The sequence below is a fragment of the Dermacentor andersoni genome, chromosome 4 (assembly GCF_023375885.2).
Source record: "Dermacentor andersoni chromosome 4, qqDerAnde1_hic_scaffold, whole genome shotgun sequence".
Taxonomy (NCBI): domain Eukaryota; kingdom Metazoa; phylum Arthropoda; class Arachnida; order Ixodida; family Ixodidae; genus Dermacentor; species Dermacentor andersoni.
Genome location: NC_092817.1, coordinates 103,665,876 through 103,679,335, shown reverse-complemented (window position 1 = coordinate 103,679,335; position 13,460 = coordinate 103,665,876). Strand labels below are relative to the sequence as shown.

The following is a 13,460-nucleotide window of genomic DNA, read 5'->3' as shown; positions in this document are numbered from 1 at the left end:
CATAGAGACAGGAGGAAACATTGGCGACTCCATAGATGCCGAACTAACAAATAAATGTATATAGACCGCACCGTACTTCAAGATGCAGTAGCGAAATACATGTGGTGAATGACACGATATTTTTCTACATATTCCACTTCTAAATTCTATGACGAGACACGGGGCTTAATGACACGCATAGCAACTGACTAAGATAATCAGCAACTGCAATCTCAAGTTCAGTTTCTTCTTCTTCTTCTTCTTCTCTTCTTTTTTTTTTTTTTTTTGAATAGACAGTTCTTTTGTGTCTGGCCACACGCTAGTGACTAGATCTCTTTCCTATATATAGAGCGAAGTGTGTGGCCGGTGGCATTTCAAATAAACTTTAGGGCAACCTTAAGGCCTGGTTGTATTGGCTTTGGCAGATCCAGTGTTTAGTAGTTTTCCTCCTAGTCAGGATTAAACTACTTTCCAAGCATGAGGAGCACTTCCTGCACACGTGACAGGTCGTGCGTAGCGCCGTATGTTTTGCGTTGGCAGCACCGCTTCTGTCGCTTGTCATCGCAGCGCCTGTGAAGTTGCCTTTCTTACTTATACCTTGCTTATATTGCCCTGTAATTATTCAGCGTTCAATTATCGTTCATCCCTCCTTCCTCCATGGCATAATTCAGTCTCTTTGCTGGACTAAATTTAAATGATCCGCTGCAGTATTCATCCAGACGCACTTAGGTATGTTTTACTGCGCAAGTAGAGAAACAAAAATGAACAAGCAGGAATACGAGTTTGTCCTATCGCGGTTCTTTTTAAAGAAGATGCAATGATTCTCTGTATTCGCAAAGCCTTGTTGAAAGGGGCGTGCGCGTGAATATCATTATGACTGTGGTGCATGTATATTGATAATTTTATCGATCGCATGCATGTCATTTTGGGAGCAGCGACAAAGAAAGAGACTGTTCGAACTGCTTACACTCACGTATAGTTTAATTCAATGAAGGAATCAATGACTGTTGAAGGTTCTGACATATTTGTTTTTGGCAGCATCCGCTAATGGTGTTTGCTCTTCGATGGTTAATATTCCCGTCCACACAAGCTTGCTGTGACGAGCATTTAGGTTGTGGTTGAAAGCTTCCTACAGAATTATAAACTTCAAATAAATACCAAAAAGACGTTTTTTTTTTTGTTGCTCCGCTCTATTTTGTAAACCGGAGTATCACTTTCCTAAGTTTCGTGATTGTAGTTTAAATGAGCTTGGTCGTGCACTCTTTGTAAAAGAAACCGTACACAGGAAAAAATGCAAGAAAGAGAACAGTTGAGGAGCCGCTTTAGAAGCTAATCTATTGGAACTAAAAACAACAACAAATAGAACATAAGTATTAATTTATCTAAACCGTATCTTACGCGCTGACATCTGGCGCCATAAGGCGCACATTAAGGGCAGAGTACTTGCGAGTTCAATCAATCAATCAATCATTTTATTTCCTTAAAGAAAGGAGGAGTACAGGACTAAAAGCTTGGACAGCTTGACGAGGTCCTGACCACTTGTAAGTTGGCATAACAGTAAGATGACAGCCAGTCATACACAAGAAATGAAAAAAAAAGCATCACAAGGCAACGGGTAATACAGAGCGAAACAAGAGGGCAAGAAATAATCAACACACATAAACAACAGTGGGGAACAAAATTAGGAGAATAAGAAGGCATGGTCTAGCCTTGCAAAAAAATAAGTTGACATAAACGTTTAATGCGAGGGTTTCGGTTTCTGGAGGGATCAAAATTTTGTCGGTCTAATAAGTTTAATAGCGAAGGTAATGTATAAGGTAAAGATTGCTCATCATAGGAGGTTCTCGGGGTGGGTACGAACCACATTTCTTTATGTCGGGTCTGACGAATATTTGTATTCTCTCGAAGTTTTGCCAGATAAATTGTATCGTCAATGCCAAAGTTTACGAAACCTTTGTAGCACAACATCAACTTATAATTGTAAAAACAAAACACAGGAAGAATTTCATATTTAGAAAAAAATGGTTCTGCGGAGTACGTATAATGGACATCAGCTATGTAACGCACAACAATTTTTTTGTAGCAAATGTAGTTTGTGCAAGTTTGTCACACCAGTTGTGCCCCACACCATGACGCAGTACTGCATGACAGATACCACCAGAGCATTGTATAGCATTATTTTTACCTTGGTCGGGAGTAAGCGACGCAAACGAGCAATAACACCAATGGCCGATGATAATTTTGATTGGAGATGATCAACATGCTCATTCCAGGTAAGGTGCTTTGTAAAACGCACCCCATGCATATTAACGAAATCCACTATCTCTAACTGCTCACTGCCCAGTTAGAGATAGTGGATTCGAACGAATAGTTTAAATTGATTTCTACACTAACGACCACTGTACCCTACAGGCATATAATTCAATGTTCGACACAGACTTAGGCAGGCGAGTGTGGTGCGCATTCAAAATAAAACGAGCAGTGACCTAATTTTGAAAGACAGAATTACCGATCCAGGGCCGCTACGGGTTCCCTGTTTACAATGAGGGGTAATCGGACCCTCTCGCGCTGTTATGTTAAGCAACCATTAAGGGACCCGTAAGGACCCCACAATGTTAATTTTTAAGTTTGTTTCTTTCAACCTTAGACGAGTTTGGGTTTTATTTTGATCATAATCCTGCGAATGTTTCTATCTTGATGTGCATCACTTGTGAAGCAGCCCGTTGCGGAGCAAAGCAGAGTCGTGTAGACAGCTATCGCTTTCTTCCAGAAGAAAACCCACAAAATAACGACACTCGACGCAACCGAGCCACTGACGGTGAGTGAGGACCACGTGGCACTTTCAGACCTTGCGCAATGCCACCGCTACTCCTCTCGGTCGTCGAGGTTCGCCGATTGCCCGGGGCGTATTGACTCGGCGTGTTACCCTCACAGCTACAGCACCCAAGAGTGCATGTAGCGGTCGCTCGCCTGAGGGGTCTCGGACGCGCGCGGTACAGCTATCCCTCCCCATCCTCTCGGCTCTTGTCTGATTGGCCTGCAGCTGCCGCTCCGCTGCCGCCGTCTGTGACGGGAAAGAGACGCATAGGTTTTCGGGATACGGGTTCGGGATGAAAGGGTTCGAAGGAACCCTTCTACGAAACACATAAATCTCTCCGTGCAAACAGGCAAGCTTTTCTGTTATTGTGGTCTATCAAGACATTGCAGGTTCGGTGGCCGGTATGATCTTCTGTCGGACGCCCGCCGCAGACGCATGGCTAGACGTCTTACAAAAACACGTCGGTTCACCTGGTAACATTTTGCGTCATACCAAACAATGCTTCAGGTAGCCAGCTACCAGCAAAACGCTTTGCATAACATCGATTCGTGAAGTGCTTGTGATTTTATCTTTTTTTGTTCTTGTCTCGCTTTTCTACGTTAAGTAGTGGGTGGGCTAACCTGTTCCGGCTGTCTGACTATGTACATGACATCCAGGCTCACACGCGTAGGAGCAGGACTCCGGCCATGACCGAATTGTTACGATATCATATTCGTATCTTTGCTTAAGATCAATACACCTGATACACCAGATGAAACAACATTCTTCCTTATCTTTCCGCGAAGCGCTATCCTAATATGATGAATTATGCGTGCATACAGAGTTGACGATTAAAACTTTAATTTTACGCTTGCTGTGTTAACCTGGCTGATCGCCTGACATCGTGCTCCCTGGTGCTGTGTGATAATTATGATACACACGGTGATATCATAAAGAGCACACACAGTCAAGCACACACATACTGTCATTGCACTACGCATCGAATTATAGCCTTTTTTTTCTGTCGAGGTAGCACTCTTCACATTATTTTAGTATCGCTCTGCATGCGTTGATAACTGCTTTGCAACTAATTGTCGCAGCCTTCGTGACTTGAGCTCCAGGAGTCCTGAGAGTTAAAGCTTCTTGAGAGCGTGGTGCTGATGAACCACGGGACGCACAAGCGGTCAATATTACCGCTGCTCATGTGTTTCTTTGTGCCCACCGATGATTTATAAAGTTACGCCGCAATTTAGTGTACATTCATGAATATTATTCACTGAATTTAAGAAATTATTGACGTATGCCGGGAAAGTCGATCTGTTTGTATTCGCTGCCTCAACACTTAAAAAAAACACCAAGAATGCTAGGGGCGTTGACGTGTTCAAATTGTCTCGTACAGACCAAACAAAGCACAGGTATTGCGTCACCCACCGTGTACGGTGGCTTAGCGGCTGCTAAGCACGAGGTCGCGGGATCAAATCCTTCTGCGGCGGCCTCATTCCGATGGGGCAGTACGTCAAAACACCATTGTGCTTATATTTAGGTGCTCGTTAGAGAATTCCGGATGGTCTGAATTATTCCGGAGTCCCCCACAACGGCGTGCCTCATAATCAGATCGTGGTTATCCCTTGTAAAACCCCAGAATTTATTTTTTTAGCAGGAATTGCGTCGAAAACACTTGCTTGCGCTAGAATGCAGAGAACGAGCAAATACAAGAAAACATTCAGTGAGTGGTAACTTTTGTCTCCACGATGTCAAGTGTGGCGAAGTGTCACCATTTATTTCAATGCAAGATACTAAGCGAACTGTTCGTTTGCAAGCCAACTTAAAATGTTTCGTGCTTCCATACCATTCTTAAATTTGATGATTTATTTGATTTTTTTTTTCTTCCTGAAGGATCACTTTCCCCGTCTCTGGGCTTCGAGGAGGAACCACCCGAGCGGTACCACTTTCTCAACACCCTGGGCGGATCCTTGCGCTGCCGGGGTCACGGCTCGCCCTCACCCTCGCTCTGGTGGATCCACGCGGACGACCTGAACGGCTCGCTATCCTCGTCGTCGTGGACAGGCAGCGTCGGCGTCATGCTGTCCACTCCCGCCGCGTTGTCCGAAGTGCCCGGCTTGCGCCACACGAGCGCCGACGGATCGACGCTCCTGTTCCCGGCGTTCGGGGCCTCCGAGTACCGCGCCCACGTCCACTCCACGTCGTACCGCTGCGTCCTCAGCAACGCACTCGGAAAGATGGCCAGCCGCGCCGTAAGGGTGCGAGCAGGTGGGTTACAGAGGCGCAAATTTTTGTTCCCTTTCGGGTACTGGTTTGCCCTATAGTTACGAGAGACGGCTGAAACGATGGCACACTTGTTATCGTACCATTGTGTTGATCCGATGCCAGCTCTTGTCACTGAAACTAACGAAACGGCGAAAAAAGAAAGAAAGATTGATCGCAGTGGGCAAATCGCCATAGCTGGCTTCGCAGGCCTACTACTATAGGCCTTTTCAAGTGGCACATAGCATCCAGCGAAGTCGGGCGCGCAGTGCTCACGGGCTGTATACGATTACGTGTGACACTTGCCGAACGTTACATCCATTCGCTTCAATGTGCCTACTCTCCCAACTTTCACTGTTGTGACACGCCCGAAGCAGTGCATCACGTCTTTGCTGTATGCCCCAAATACGCGCGTGAACACTTGGTGTCGGATCGTTCTTGATCTATAATCGGCTTGCTGAATTTCAAGATGTCGCTACTGCAGAAGAGCTACTACAGGGATATTGACCAGTCCACAAATCCAGTTGCGGAGCAATCGTTTCATTCATTGCAGTGCTGCACAGCACGAGGCTTTACTAGAGGACGTTAAAAGTCCATTTGACAGGCAATTCACACATTTCTGTCCACATCGTCTCCGAAACAATGCGCTAGAGAAGTTCACTAGGGTTGAGGATTGGGCGAGTTGGCATTGCATTCTAAAACTGGTGCAGCGCAATATAGAAAGGAAGGAACAAGCCGAGCTGGTGAGATAAAGAAACAGAGCTCTGACTTCCAACTGGTTTATTGGCAAGTTGCACGAAATGCATAGCTATAAGAAAGCATCGGGACATGTCACAACACTTCACAAAGCGTTACATCGATCTGGTCGGCTCGGCTCGTTCCTTCCTTTCTATGTTGCGCTGTACCAGCTTTAGCGCTAGAAACGTCAACCTTAGGCTGACCTATAGTCCTCTGATATTTCTTAATAAGCCTTCTGTCTGTCTCCCAATTGCTAACACGCTGAAGCATCCCCTGAAAGGGTAGGATTAAATTGTTAATAGGGACAGATCCCGTCTTCTTTTTGTGGCGATTTTCTGTGGCAAGTAAACACGGTGAGGGCTGCAGCAGAGACGACAGGAAAACTTCAATAAATGAACTTTATTAGCGATCACACTCAAACAGCCGCGGCAGATATTTTGGTGAGCCCCAAGGGGTCAGAGTTATTAAATAGTTTTCTGCTACAGATTCTCTCACCGCAGGTGTAGTTTGAACTCGCACTTGTGTAGAAGAAATTTTCTTATAACCTTGACGTCAAGTCTGTTAGCCAAGAAACAAACCTGCACCTTTAAAGCTGTAAAAGTTTTAAGCAGTGGTGGTCGCGAATAGCTGACCGTTCCCGCTATTTTGCGCCGAGTAACAAAGCTGCACTGATGGCGTTCATGCAGTCTATTGTACAACGCAGCGTTGCAACATAAACAACCAATATAGAGTGGTTCCATCGCATATTGAACGGACTGAGTATTCGATCAGTTCCCGATTGCTCAGGGTGTGAGAATGCTCTTTTTTTTTTACACGAATCAAGTAGGGTGCGCTATGCCATTTGAGAATGCAGTATTCGAGTTTGTCGAATATTGGTTTCCTTCCAATATATTAATGTTGGATACACTAACTTGTGTCTCGATAGATGTGAGGCCTGTTTCGACTGAAACTGCGATGGGACCGCTGCGTGCGGACCTTTCTACCAGATATTCCGCCCCTCTCCCCAGCTATCCTTCTGTTTACGGACCAGATTACCCTGTGGCCCCTTTCTGCGTAACTGATTTTGTGAACTCAAATCTTTACAGTTTGTATACCGTATGTAACAGTCAGTGTTCTTAACGTGATGAAATTTCTTTCCAATGTAAACAAATGCTGCTTTGGTCGAGCCACCGAAAACTGTAGGCGGCCCACACACCGCTTCATTTTATGGCTTGTACTCAATATCTGAGATGGAGACCATACACTGCTCCTAACTGAATGTACAAATAGCCGACGGTTATTCGGGTTAAAGAAGAAGATTTATTGGAAATAGGGCCGAGCTGGATAGCTACGATGAGGTTGAGTCAACCGATTTCGGTTTCGTGGAAAATGTGCGTTAACCTTTTTTCCTGCAGAAGTGAGCTAAAAGATGCAGCACTGTCGAGGATCTGTGTGTTATCAATGTTCGGCGTCGTAATTTACATAGGACGCACGGTAGACAGGGGATCTTAATGACGTGGAGCCCTCAGATTCAAATTCTGAGTTTCTTTATTTTTATTTGTCAGTAGAATATCGGGCAGGCAACAACTCTCGACTAATGCTGGGACCTGGCTCGCCGCAAGTAGCAAGCTTTATAAAGGCCATATTGATAGTATTTCAGACGTTTTAGATGGTCTCATCATTTAAGGATAACATCCTTTCGTACTGTACTATAGGCGTGTGTCATGTTCATTGTGGCCGCAATCAGCACTGTGTTTTCACATTTAGTTATATGTATATTTGTCATTTTGTGCAAGTTGGGCGTGCTCTTACACGGATCAAGATAGAACCACGTATTTTCTAGAAGTTAAAATTTTTTATAGTTGGCATCGACTCCTAGAAAGCACCAAACGAATAAACTCATGTTCGAATAATTGTGCTAATCAGAGAGAGAGAGAGAAAATGATAAATGAAAGGTAGGGAGGTTAACCAGGACTGAGCCCGGTTGGCTACCCTACACTGGGGAAAGGGAAAGGGGGACGGAAAGATTAAAAAAAAGAAAAGAGAAAGTCCACTGGAGATATCAGTCGGTCACTCAATCCGGATCACAGACGCTGACTCAATCCGGTCGCTTTCAAATATCGCAGCAGCGCTTTTGTGGCCTTTTGTAGCTGTGATATGCGAGGCCATGATCCCAAGATCTTGTTCAAGGTGAACGGCTTTCCATCTAGCTGATTGAGAGTTGTGCAGAGGTCTTGCCTTTCATTTTCATAAGATGGGCAGTAGCACAGTAGGTGTTCTATGGTTTCCTCGACACCGCAGGCATTGCACTCGGCGCTGTCAGCCATTCCAATCAGAAATGCATAAGCATTTGTGAATGCGACGCCCAAACGTAAGCGGCACAGCACTGTTTCTTCATTTCGCGGAAGACCTGGTAACAGCCGCAGTTGCATATAGGGATCGAGGGAATGCAAGCGATGGTGAGTGAATTCAGGTGTGCGCCACTTCTCCAATGTCAAAGAGTGCGCTAGCTTGCCTAAGTGTTGGGCTGCGTCGGTCCGCGATAAAGGTATTGAAACAAGGGTTGCTCCCTCGTGAGCTTTTCTAGCAGCTTCGTCAGCGAGGTCATTGCCGGAGATACCGCAATGACCAGGCAGCCACTGAAACACGACGTCGTGTCCTTTCGCGATCATGTGATGGTGCATTTCTCGTATCTCCGACACGAGTTGTTCACATGACCCGCGACGAAGAGATGCCAGAAGACATTGTAAGGCCGCCTTCGAATCGCAGAATACAGCCCACCGATTAGCCGGTTGGTTATTAATGTAATCAACGGCACCTCGGAGGGCAACAAGCTCCGAACTAGTCGATGTTGTCAAGTGAGAAATCTTGTATTGGATGCTTAGTGAACGGGATGGTATAACCACTGCGCTGGTGGAGCTTGTCTGAGTGGAAGAGCCATCCGTATATATATGTACTCGATCAAAGTAGAAAGTGTGCAAACAATCTAGAGCTGCTTGCTTCAAGGCCAAGGTAGGCAGGTCGGTCTTCTTTCTTATCCGTGGAATCGTAAGACGCACTTGAGGTTGTTTTAAACACCACAAAGCTGAGGTTGAACGTGCAGAGGGTGTGAAACCCGATGGTAAGGAGGCACGATGGATGTTGACCTTGTTGGAGAAGGACGCCTGTGGTCGTCGTTCTGGCAGGCACGCAAGAAAGCTTGACTGCATCCGTGAAACATGACGAACATGGGCTCTAAGCGTTTCGGTGCTAATGTAAGTTGTGATCGGATGGTCTTGAGCGATTATAATGGTTCCAGCTGTCGAGGCGCAGCGCGGAAGGCCTAGGCAAACACGTAGTGCCTGTGCCTGCACGCTCTGAAGTTCTCGAAGATTTCACTTGCATGTTTTAGCAAGCACGGGGGAGCTATAGCGTAGGAATCCGATAAACAGTGCTCGATATAACTGTAGCATGGAGCCCACTGACGATCCCCATGTTTTGCCGGCGATGAACTTGAAGACGTGAACAATAGATGTGAGCTTCTTCTTTAAGTGGGCAACATGAGGGCTCCAAGTGAGGTCCCGGTCTACAATGACGCCCAAAAACCGGTGATTTCTCTTGTAGGAGATAGGCTGACCATTGATGCATACTGGATAATGAGTCATCAAGCTGCTACACACAAAAGGTCCTCACAATGCCTCTGTAGCATGGGTGATTCTTGTCGCAATATCGTTAATGTCACGGAAACTTCAGTTGTTCCGAATTCGCAATTTGTGGGCTCAAAATATTTAGTCATATGATGTGCCGCTGCATGTGCGACCCGCAGCTACAAAAGAAAATGTACTTCCTTGCGTCGATTCTATTTCGTCGATTTTTTGGTTAGGTATTTTCGACATAAGTTGTTCTGCTCATTTATCAAGCAAGCGACGATTTGTGAATGCGCGATATTTGTACCTTGCAAATCTGTAAATATTATGTTACATTACACGTCTGCAAAGCTGCTGTCAATATTAGGTCTGCCAGGGAACGTATATTTCAAGAATTGAAACATGCACAAGGAATCAGTGTACGTGTTGACACTCATAAGAAAATACTTTAGGAGGCGCAAGCCAATCGTGATGCTGGATGCACCAATAGCGAAATCGGCCGGAAAATTGCAAACATGGATAACTGTAACTAAGAGGCTTGTGAATTCAGTCCTAAAAGTACCCTAGAATGATTGTTGTTGACTTCTAAAAAATTCCAGTTGAAGATTTGTTGCTTTCAATAAGCTTTTCCCGGGAAAAATCTTCTAAAACTTCAGTCAAACATTTTACGAGCGTATAAAACCTGCGCCGCGGATGCCCGCGTCTTCATTGTGGCCCGTGTGTCTGCGGGTGTGCCGTTTCGCCGTGCTGAGAGCACTAGATGTGCAGCGCTGAACGTTACTGATTTCTTCGACGCAGGTGTGTACATCACTAAGCGACATAATTTTACTGCGCACCTTCACAAGCGTGACTTGTCAATTTGCCTTTCAGATATCAAGCCGTATTTCTCGATTTAACGACGCTTTCCTTAAGTACATTACACATATTTATTTCGTAAAAGCTGGCAGCGAAATATAATGTAACGGCATTTGTCCATGCCTTTCCTAACACTGTCAGGTCACAGTTCGAGACAAGTTATGTCACTGATTCCCGGAGACGCATGGGGACGCGGGGCCGCATTCACAAAGATTTTCGTTCGTAAGTGCTCTTTTTCATTGGCTGATCGCCTTCGCTAATTATATTTCCGGCATCACTATTGACTGGCGCGGACGCTTCCAGCCTAAGAACGTTTCGTGAATTGGGCCTGCGGTTTGCTGCTGTGCAGCGGACATTCAGGCTAAGCAGTCTTGTCACCTTCACGTGAACAGTTTGCGTCAGGAAAGGAGCGTGCCGGTGCGTAGACGCAAATACCCGAGAACATTCGGCACGCGGATGGTGGCGGTAGCCGTAAGCTCTGTTTCAGCCATAATCCGATCATCCGGATGATCCCACGCGCGGAAAACTCGCGGTTTCACGGCGGTTCTGCGTTTGCCTAATTAAGACACTAAAGCCAAACGCGCCTACTTCTGGTGTTGGCCTTGCTGTGTTCTGGACGAAAAGCTTAAGGTATTTGCACTTCATTTGACCCGCGCGTTAATCCTGCAACATGAGCTGCGCGTAAAACCCCCAAAAAAGCTGCTAAGCTTTCTGAGTGTTTTGTGTGTGTTTGTGCGTGTGTTTGTGTGTGTGTGTGTTTGCATTTCTGATCTGTAGTCAGCAGGTAAAAATCCAAATAAAAGCTCATTTTTGCTTCACCTCCTTCTGTCACCCGGGTTTTTTCCCCTTAAGCTGACTCCAGGTTAGCCCCAATCTCTTCACTTAGCTGAAAGGTCTATGGTACCATTTTTTACCATTTAACTATTTTCTACCACTTAATTTTACCATAACTTTACCATGCATGTATGGATTATGTCTGCTAATATTTGTACCTCTCAGCATTTAAAAAATGTAACCGCAATATTTTTCTGTACTGCTTGGCATAGGGCGTAATGGCATGGCCGCGTAAAATTACATTCTGAATATGTACGACATTTTAACACGAAAGCGTTGAATGTCGCACATATTCCTGACACTTGTTATTCACATATTCCTGACACTGTTATGTCGCACATTACTTTACACTTCAGGTTTCCTAAAAAAGCGTTTCTTTATTTCTGTTAAAAGTTCACTTTGGAGTAAGAAATGCGCGGCTTTTAATTCTGTAAGTGGGCGTGATAGGTAGGTACTCAGATCCAACTATGCGAGATATTTTCGTTAGGACGTGCGCTAGGATGAGATAAAGAAGTCTGTTTTATTTATGCTATGCTTCGTTAATATCTCTATTGGAAAAATTACAGAGTATGCAACACACTGCATGTGTTGAACCCATATACTTGGCACGTAATTCTACAAACGCAAATGGCAAAAGTTCGAGAATGAGTTGCAAAAGCAACCAAAAAAGAAACGTTTGGACACATCTCATTCCTGCCCCCAGGCATAGTAGCAAATAAAAGAAGTCTATATGTCAATGAGAAAGGTAACGCGCAATAACACCGTGGATAGTGGAATTTTTTGTGTAAGAGCGGCAGAAATGTGCTTTGTAACCTAACTTGTCAACTTGTGGATTTTTGTCACTAGCCTTCAGAATGTTTTGAATCGGGCTATTGTAAGACGTTGACAGCTTTGCGTGCTTTATATACGTATATAATGTTAGCTAGAAAATGCGACTGAAATTGCCTAAATACAGGTATACTGATATTAAGCTTAGGCCTTATACACCTCTTGAAATGATCTTGTGGGAAAGAGCACCTTCGTTAGCCTGTACTCGCATGTGGTGTATAAAGCAATTCCACTTATTTAGCTAGACTTTTCGATGTGGTAGATATAACTGACGCTGGAAATAAAAATGCATAATTGACAAATTGCGCAGCATTTTGACTAATCAACTTTTCTACTGATTCCTTTAGCGCACGTATTGTATTACGCGAACCGACGCCAGTCGTTTCTCAAGGCGCAACCAGTTGGAACGCATTTTGAAACTCGCACCACTTTTGAAATAAAGGTTCTCAAATGTGTAAAAAACTGCATATTTGTCATACTTTCTCGCCTAACAAAAACGCCTTTTCTTGCATGAAAGCAAAATATATTACGGGAACACCAATGCATTTCATTGCAAATATTTATAACGCATCTCTCAAAACAGCTGTAATTCTCAGAATAATTTCTGAGTGGATATGACATTCGCAGCCACGAGATCCGATTGGCATAGTTAAATATGAACCCCAAAGTAATTAGTTGAAAAAATTGATTTGACGAACCTGGTTCTATAGGGAAATATTTCCTTTTATCTGTCGTAGAAATATTGTCCATCACACACCCAGCTCGAGAAGTAGAATTTTGCAAAATGTCATGAGCTACGTTTGACAATTTGGATAACGGTTTGAAAAGACGCAAAAAACAGCAGAAGACATCTTGTATTACCTAGTTAAATACATAGTAACGAAGCACTCCAGATAACACATGGCCACCCGTGACTTGTCTACGCGATGCAAGAAGAGTTCACTGTTGGGCTAGTTGGTCGTCCATATTTGTAGCAGTAGTGTCCGTGGTTTTATTCGCGCTAAGCTACTACTTCAAATACGCGATGCACTCGTAGTACAGTACGCGAGCGTTTTTGCACTCCACCCCTATTAGGACGCAACCTCAGTGGCCAGGAATCGAACCCTAGACCTCTTGATCAGCAGCAACACGTGCACATAATTGCCACTGATTCAACAGCGCTTGTTCCCAATTTGCCAGTTAAACATCGTGCTGTATTTGTCCTTTCTCCCTGCATCAAAGACTGGCGCCTTGCACGTTTTTACTCTGTGTCGACTGGTGTCGGTTTTCAGTCTGCATACAATAATTTCCTCCGAGCACTTTCAAACAAAGAAGGTAACCGTTTCACGACACGTAATCCATGCCACTGGGCCGTACGCAAACCTCTGGACAGCTGCGCCGATCGTCCAAAACAGTATTCTCTATTAAATCGTCATTACCGTCTTTTCGTGTCATTTATTTATTCTCTCGCCTCATTACGCCAATGTTTTTCTTTTTCCCTACGTCGCCGCGCTGAACAGAGAATCACGTAGAAAGCGGCACTGATATGCGCCGTGTGTTCCACTGAAATTTTGCTCTTT

At 44.7% G+C, this 13,460-nt stretch overlaps 1 protein-coding gene across 2 annotated transcripts in view; it reads left to right on the top strand.

Annotated features, from left to right (window-relative positions):
- Positions 1-13,460, top strand: part of LOC126536551 (cell adhesion molecule Dscam2-like) — a 243,031-nt gene that overhangs the window by 100,492 nt on the left and 129,079 nt on the right. For both annotated transcript variants that reach the window (XM_050183566.3, XM_050183565.3), the window contains exon 2: positions 4,673-5,047. In XM_050183566.3, coding sequence (XP_050039523.1) covers positions 4,673-5,047 — 375 coding nt within the window. The remainder of the gene's footprint in view (positions 1-4,672; positions 5,048-13,460) is intronic.